This window comes from Oncorhynchus mykiss, chromosome 23, assembly GCF_057628025.1.
Source record: "Oncorhynchus mykiss isolate SJ-2025 chromosome 23, ASM5762802v1, whole genome shotgun sequence".
NCBI classification, from domain to species: Eukaryota; Metazoa; Chordata; class Actinopteri; order Salmoniformes; family Salmonidae; genus Oncorhynchus; species Oncorhynchus mykiss.
Window position 1 is genome coordinate 23,835,001 of NC_143044.1, and position 8,550 is coordinate 23,843,550.

The following is an 8,550-nucleotide window of genomic DNA, read 5'->3' on the forward strand; positions in this document are numbered from 1 at the left end:
AAACATATGGAAACCACACGCTTGACTCCGTTCCATTGATTCCATTCCAGCCATTATAATGAGCCAATCCTCCTATAGCTCCCCCCACCAGCCTCCTCTGGTACAAATACCTCTTGTACAACAAGAGTTGGAGTTAATTCAATTTCCATGGCTGCCAGTTAAATCAAAATGCAAAAGGCTCTCACACATCTGAGCTTCTTTGTTGCAGGTTCGCGGTAATAAAAAAGAAGAAACCATTGAAATTGGCCATATAATTTATTTTCAAAGCAGTGCAATTCATTTACTGGAATTAGATTGAAATGTTATTGCCCAAATTCAACGAGTAAAGTATTTAACGCAGACTGTTATTTATTGCTAAGTTGAATCAGGAGTGTTATTGCTTTGACTGGAGCAAACAGCAGTGTTTTCCAGATTGGTCACTTCTCTGTTCCAAGGATTCAATATGGACCAATATGTAGTTTACCACTAGGTGGAAGTCTAATCCATGGTATTGTTTCCTGTCACGGTCGAGTCTATTGCCACTGCAGAATTAGTACTGAATGAGGTCTGCAGTTAGTTTCTATCCAAGATTGACACTTTAAACCACCATAACCCCTCTGAGTTTATGCCACTCATCCCCCTCTTTTATGAATGTACTCATAAACTATTTATTGTGTGGGGCCACTGTACACACATCCTGTTTTTATTAACTTTACATACACACAAAATTATTGAGGGGGAAAAACAAAATAGAACCCAAAGGCTTATTTCCATTATGGTAAAATACATTTATTCTGAGTCAACACAAACATCACCATCACCAGTTTTCTCTAATCATCCTAATCTCAGAGGTTCTTCTTTCCATACAGGTTATGAATATCTTGGCCTGCTCTGGGTCTATCAGCCAAACCATTAGTAAATTATGGACCAGTAAGTAAGTAGGCTAAGTATGTAAGTTATTCCTTTCATTTCCCCTGAAGCTTGTTGTTTTTGACTCGGCAACACCTTAAAAACAAACTCTGGACTGTGTGTGCTTTGTTTTCCACTGACTTTATTTGTTTCTCATGGTTGAGACTGTAACCATCTGCCAAGTGATTGTGATGTCATGGTGTAGCCTAACTTTTCCATTGGGTGTGTACCCACTGGAGCAGAGAAGCAATCCCAGACCCTCTTTCTACATCTCAAATGGCACCCTATTCCCTATATAGTGCACTACCTTTCACCATAAGGCTTTGTTGAAAAGTAATGCACTTTAGGGAATAAGGTGCTATTTGAGACGCACCCTCTATAATACAGGCCTCTAGTGTTCTACTTAACTTTTAACCACCCCTCCCCTCTGCTCTCCTACCCGGCTACCCCAACCCCCATTTCCCCTGCAGCTCCGGGAGTTTTGTCTCACACTGCACTGTGTGTAGTAACTATTACATACTGTAGCAGGGGATTTCACACACATTTTTCCTTTTTGTGCCCCGTCGTGTGTGTGTGTGTGTGTGTGTGTGTGTGTGTGTGTGTGTGTGTGTGTGTGTGTGTGTGTGTGTGTGTGTGTGTGTGTGTGTGTGTGTGTGTGTGTGTGTGTGTGTGCGTGCGTGCGTGCGTGCGTGCGTGCGTGCGTGCGTGCGTGCGTGCGTGCGTGCGTGCGTGCGTGCGTGCGTGCGTGAGTGAGTGAGTCCAGTGCAGTCTAGGGCTTTTAGATTTTAAACTAAAAGTGACACAGTTTTGCTCAATGGAACCATGAAAGATAACTGTGTGTATGTTCTTACCTCAAAAAACATGTCTCCTTTATTTCCAAGGTGAGGTTTACATGCTTGCAGATGTAGACTCTGAGAGGTTGAACTGTATCCACTCAAGCGACTGTATTCCCTAGGCCCAGAGAAACGGTCCCTTCTGCAGACAGCGTCCCACGCTTCCTCACTGATCCTCCACGAGGGTAATGTCCTGATGATTGCCCTAGTCCCTGTACACACAGACTTCTTCACCCTCTGGTTATCCCTCAAGAACCTACGGACCAGGACCGTCGAACGCTCCCTCTTATTATATACAAAGCTATCCTCAGTCTCGCAGTCAAATCCTAACCCATTGTCTGAGTCCATCTTCAAAGCTGTGGGGCTTTTGGGAGGGCTGGTGGGAAGGAGTGCCAGTGTAGAGCACCTTTGCTTTTTGGCCTTGCCCCCTGGGCTGATGTGCCCATCTCTGAGTCCGTGGGTACAGCTGGTGTCAGCGACTGTTGATGACGTCATCTCCTCTACGAGACAGAAGGCAAAGCTGCCCGTAGCGACTCTTGTGGGGGAAGATGGGACTGAGGATGCTGAGCCTGACACTTTGCCCCCTACAGCCTCCTTGCCTCTATCACCTAAGGAGGTACCAGAGTAGAGCAAGCTCTGAAACCAGTTCTTGCCCTCACCTGGCAGTGTCCTTGTATTGCACAGAGGAGACAACTCCTGCGACTCCAACTCCTTGACACTCCTACGTACATCTGTACCATGATGTACTACAGTACCCACAATGCTCTGTGTAACATATCCTGTTTTATCCGCTGTGTACGTCTGAGGTGAGATCCCTACTCTCTGGACTGGAGTGTTACTGTCAGAGTCATTGCAGACGTCTGTGATCGGTTTACTTTGGCTGCAGCACAGTACACAAGGCCCAAGGCCCTTCCTGCGGCTTACGCCACAGCAGCAGCCTGAAGGTTTACTGGTAGGCTGCACAGTCACACACACTCTTTGTCTCAATCCAGCATCCAGAGACTCCACTGAACGGCAGCCATTGCTGGAGTGTTTATCCGGTTGGAATGGCGGTGGCGGTGCGTCTGTGTCATCAGAGTGTAGTTGGACTTTAACTCTCCGCTGGGTCCCATGTGGGCTCCTGGGCCTTACAATCCCATGATCTATCTTATCGGCACCCGCCTCTGTCCCGTCTGTGTTGCTGGTACAGAATTCCTCCAACATAATGCCGGCCCACCTGCCTTTCTGTGTCTTCCTCCTTGTTGGTATTCAGAGACGTCAGAGCGAGAGGTGGGTGCAGGTGGAGTCCACAACAGCTGTGAACACCAGGAGAGTCAACGCTGTCCGGGAGATGCGTCCCTCTGTGCACACTCAGAGATTGACCTTGCTGCCGTGCCGGCCAGGCAGACACATCCCTCGTCAATCTGCAGGGGACAGCAGGAGAACCCAAGTTAGCTGAAAAATAGAACACACTGTTTTGTGATGAAGACTATCCCAAGCCAACAAATTAGATTGTGTCCTAATGATATGTATTGAACTCGGAATACAAACAAAATCACAACAAGATAATTATTATTAGCTGTAGTGAGAGGTTTGAAGTTACAGTGGATACTGGACAATGCACCATAACCTGTGAAAGGGAAGTGACTATGATGTGATGATTGAAGGCAGATGAACCATTCAATCAGTCTTCCCCTCACTTTCCCTGCCTAAGGCCAAACACTTTCCCTGCTAATGGCCAAACAATGTGAGAAAACATTAAGACCGGATTATGAGGTAACTGTAACAGAGCTCTGTGCAGTGACCTACATGCATTAAAGCTCCTAAAGTGGTGAATGAAAAATAGTTAAGAAAGTATTGTACCCCATTCTCTTCAGCTACAGTATAACAATGTAAAACCCTGCATTATCAATGGTCTGCTCGCCGACATATCACATGAAAACTTTATTAGAATAATCGAAGGTCAAACGACTGAAACTTCTCAACCTTTTCAGCCTGTGATCTTGTTGAATGGTTAGGTTTTCCTTACCTTTGTGTGAAAGGTTGGTGTTTGTCTCTCCAGATTCAGTTGCAGCGGACCAGATGTGTCCCTGTTCCGTCTCTATCCACAGTAGGCTATAAGAAAAGAGGGGGATTGGGAGGAGAGGAAAAGAGTGATCAGGGGAGAGGGAGAGAGGAAAAGAGAGGGATCTGGGAAGAGGGGAAAAGGGGGGAGCCACAGAAATAGGGATCTCACCGGGCAGGGCTCCCTTTACAGAACTTGGCAGGACAACGAGCTGAAGCTTTTTCAGTTTTTCCCCTTTTTTTACTCACAGCTCACTGGATTATTTTGCAATCACACTGGACAGAACCTAATGCTAATACCTTCACAGCTTTTAAAGTGGCAGTCACTTAAATAGCCTTGCTTTTTTACGGCCATTTATTCAATCAGAAATTTGTACCATCACCCTCACATCAATATGAGTTTACAATCAATCATATGAGTTGCCCATTCAGAAATTAATATTAATATTCATTAATAGATATTTCAAGTTTTAATGTCACGTGCACAAGTACAGTGAAATGCCTGTCTTGCTAGCGCCAAACCCAACAATTCAGTAATCAATAAAGCATTACACAGTAGAACAAAAACAAAACAATAAAAAAATAAATATGAAGAACACGAGAAAGTAAGTAAGCTATATACAGGGTCAGTTCCATATTTAAGGGGTAAGGTGACTGGGCATCAGAAAATATGATACACAGAGTAGCAGCAGCGTAAATGATGATTGTGTGTGTGTGTGTGTGTGTGTGTGTGTGTGTGTGTGTGTGTGTGTGTGTGTAGAGTTAGTATTAATGTGTGTGCATGTTATGTGTGTGTTGGAGTGTTCTTACCTGCTTATGCATTCTCATTTCAACATGAAACCCACCACTGGTGTGCATGGCCAAAGAGCTCTATTTTCATGTCATCCAAGCAATGTAAATGCCTGGAGTTTGCTAAACGGCATTCGAACTTGGATTGGAACTGGTGCTATGGTCAGATGACATGAAAATAGAGCTCTTTGGCCATGCACACCTTAGGCAGGGAAAGTGAGGGGAAGACTGATTGAATGGTTCATCTGCCTTCAATCATCACATCATAGTCACTTCCCTTTCACAGGTTATGGTGCATTGTCCAGTATCCAGTGTAACTTCAAACCTCTCACTACAGCTAATAATAATTATCTTGTTGTGATTTTGTTTGTATTCCGAGTTCAATACATATAATTAGGACACAATCTAATTTGTTGGCTTGGGATAGTCTTCATCACAAAACAGTGTGTTCTATTTTTCAGCTAACTTGGGTTCTCCTGCTGTCCCCTGCAGATTGACGAGGGATGTGTCTGCCTGGCCGGCACGGCAGCAAGGTCAATCTCTGAGTGTGCACAGAGGGACGCATCTCCCGGACAGCGTTGACTCTCCTGGTGTTCACAGCTGTTGTGGACTCCACCTGCACCCACCTCTCGCTCTGACGTCTCTGAATACCAACAAGGAGGAAGACACAGAAAGGCAGGTGGGCCGGCATTATGTTGGAGGAATTCTGTACCAGCAACACAGACGGGACAGAGGCGGGTGCCGATAAGTATTTCATTGTGAAGCACATGACTTATCTCTGTATGAAATTCATTGGTATAAATGTCTTAACTTATCAAACCAAAAAAAGCAGGAAACCAGAGAGGTTTGAAACCTTTTCCGTCACTTTGATGAAACAACTGGATTACTGTTTTCATGCAGCAAACTCTGTATAATAGTGTCTCCAGCTGAGATAGAATAGTCATTACATGTCAAATGGTTGATTCAGTTATCCGATTGAGAATAATTAGTTGCAGGCAGGGAGAGGCCGCGAGGACGCAGCGGTTGCTCCTCGTCACACATTTCGGGGCTCAGCCTGCATCGTGCTTTGCTCGCCGCTCAAATTAGTGGTCAGTGTAGAGGTGGATACGTGTAGAGGTGAATGAGAAAGAATGTTCCTGGTGTTTGTGACGCCCGCCATTTGGTGAGATGCAGATCCGGTGAAAATGGTGAGACGGAGGATACCCTGATTGTCTTGTTGAGCTTTGATATGGAGTTTCTACCTGCTAAGGTCAGGCTAGGGTACAGTCTATTAGCAATTTGGTGAGGGTGTTTGTTCTGAAACCGCTACAGTGCTTTAGGTGCCAAGGATTCGGACATGTGGCAGCAGTATGTATAAGGGAGATCCCACGATGTGGAAAGTGTGCAGGAGGGCATAGTCAGAGTGAGTGTGCAGTTTGGTTTAAGAAAGCACTGTGTGTAAACTGTGGGGGCACCCATGCAGCTGGGTATCTGAAGTGTCCTGTACGAGAGAGACAAGTTGTGATTACCAGAGTTCGAGTGGGGAAGGTTTCATATGCTGAGGCAGTAAGGAGAGTAGAGGATAGCCCAAGGGTGAGGGATTCGACTGGGAGCCCCCCAGTGAGTAGGCCCGAAGAGAGAGATCCAGAGAGGGTGAGTTTTAGTAGTATATAGGTGCAGGGTTAGTATATAGGTGCAGGGTTAGTATATAGGTGCAGGGTTAGATAATTGTGTAATACAAATTTGACACCTTCCCCCTTTTTTGTGACCAAAATGTGCAATCTGGTCTCTGACCGGCGAAAGGCAGCAATACGCAACACAGCGTCTAGTATGCCGTAAATTCACACAAAGAAGAAGGTGAAGAAGAAGGAAATAAATGTCTTGAAGGTTACAGGGCGAGGCATCCTGAGAGCATCCCTGTGAGGAGGACAAGGCCAATACAGAGTGATAGAAATAACATGTGCTTCAGTAAGGTTGGTTTCTTAGTGTCCATATCCATGGTAATCAACTGTACTGCAGAAATGGAACGTGTCACACAAAATAGAGGTTGTGGTGACCGCTGCAGAGAAGTACTTGGGTGTACGAGATTTTACTACAGAAGAGTTACGAGGTGTGTGGAACAACATTGTCCCATCCTACAAGGATGTCTGCCTGGTGTAGGATCAGATAAGGCCAAGTAGCAGAATAGTGTATGTAGGGTTAGTTGGTAGGGCACTTTTCTTCTCTTTTCCCCGTTGTTTTCACTTCCCTTTTTGTGCCACAAAGTGTAATTTATTCACACTCCAGAATAGTAGGTGGAAACCAGGGGAGGCTGCTGAGTGGAGGACGGTTCATAATAATGTCTGGAACGGAGCGAATGGAATGGCATCAAACACATGGAACCATGTGTTTGATGTATTTGATACCATTCCACCAATTCCGCTCCAGCCATTACCACGAACCTGTCCTCCACAATTAAGGTGCCACCAACCTCCTGCTGTTGAAACACAGGGCTGGATAAAAGCAATAGCTAAATGAATATGGAGGCCGTTCTACATCCTGAGGGGTTCGTGCTGATTGTACGGATATTGTGACAGCCGGTTAAATGGCGTCCCTTGAGAAGACAAGAACAAGATGTATGTCAGGAGAAGTGCAGTATTATCATAAGGATACATATACTTGGAACATGGAGGAGGAATGGAGGGAAAAGAGAGGCAGAGGAGGTCTAAGAGAGAGGGAGAAAGAGGGTGAGCTTGAGATGGTTTGTTAAAGAAGAATGGTAGAAAGTGTAAGCAGAGTGAGCTGAGGACAGGAGGAGAAAGGGAAGTGAACGAGGGCTTAGTGTCGGAGATGGTAGGTGTGGTGAAGCTCTCGGAGCCCGAGGCTTGCGCCATGGGTCAGGATAAAGATGAATCTTTGACAGTAGGTGTAAAGTATTTGGAAGAAGTGGACCCTTGACTTTTGGCTGATCCATTTCTGGTTTCAGGGTGGGTGAAAACAGAGTTGGGTGCTGTGGAGTGGGTAAGTGGTGTGGGTAAGCAGAAGTGGTCTTGTGATAATTGTTTGTGTTTCTGCTGGTCAGAGGGAGCAGGCACTCCGTGTTAAATGAATGGGGGCAAGAGATGTGAATAGTTTTGCTCTCAAGAAAAGGGCACCATTGAAAGGAGTGATTACTGGGGTAGCGGTAAATGTGAAAGTTGACCAACTGAAGTGAAGATTCCCGGTGTTTGTGATGCTCGTCGTTTAGTGCGACGCAGACAGGGTCAAGATTTGTGCAGAATACATTATATTTGTAGTGGCTTCCTTTCCTCTTTACCATAGCCACTGCCCAAGCCTGAAGCGGGGTTGTTTGGTACGCATACAGTCCACACTCAAGGTTTCCAAACGGCCAAACATTCAATGAGATACAGGGATATGGTGCAAAATGTTTATTCTTCTTATATCTAACAAAGAAATGATTCCCCAATAAACTTAAAGCATAGATTACTTGATATGTAAAATACATAATATGACCTGTCTGTATGTATGTATGTCTGTATGGTCCAAAAACTATACCGCTCCTGCATCTAGCAAGGACTCCCTCCCCCGAAGGCCCAACTTCCTGCCTTTATCCTAACACACTTACCACAGTACAATGAATGGGCAAGAGACCTATTGATAGGTCTCTGTAAAATATTGGTCTTAGTCTTAACCATGACGCTCCGGACAAGACCTTTGGCCCCTGGCAACGCCTCCACCACACGCCCCATTACCCAAGAGTTCCTTGGGGCGGTGTCATCGACGATGACCACAAGGTCACCAGGACTGAAGTTTCTCTTAGTTTTGTTCCACTTCTTTCGCTCCTGCGTAAGTGGAAGATACTCCCTGATCCATCTCTTCCAGAAGAGGTCAGTGATATATTGTACTTGCTTCCATCTCCTTTGTGAGTATAGGTCGCTTCTCTGGAATAGCCATGGTGGCAGGACTGTCTTAGCTTTCAGATGAAGCAGATGGTTCGGAGTCAGGGGTTCTAGATCGTTAGTTACAGTTGTGATTGGTC

The 8,550-nt window shown here is 45.5% G+C and overlaps 1 protein-coding gene across 2 annotated transcripts in view; it reads right to left on the minus strand.

Moving 5' to 3' along the window:
* The window catches only part of LOC110502617 (1-phosphatidylinositol 4,5-bisphosphate phosphodiesterase epsilon-1), a 43,825-nt gene extending 39,804 nt beyond the window's left edge, over positions 1-4,021 (minus strand). The window contains exons 1-2 of one of the 2 annotated variants that reach the window (XM_036960250.2): positions 3,730-4,021; positions 1,740-3,155 (exon numbers count right to left, since the gene is read on the minus strand). In XM_036960250.2, coding sequence (XP_036816145.2) covers positions 1,740-2,924 — 1,185 coding nt within the window. In that variant the 5' untranslated portion in view covers positions 2,925-3,155; positions 3,730-4,021. The remainder of the gene's footprint in view (positions 1-1,739; positions 3,156-3,729) is intronic. The other variant, XM_090217125.1, reaches the window with a different exon arrangement.
* Between the last annotated feature and the right edge of the window lie 4,529 nt (positions 4,022-8,550).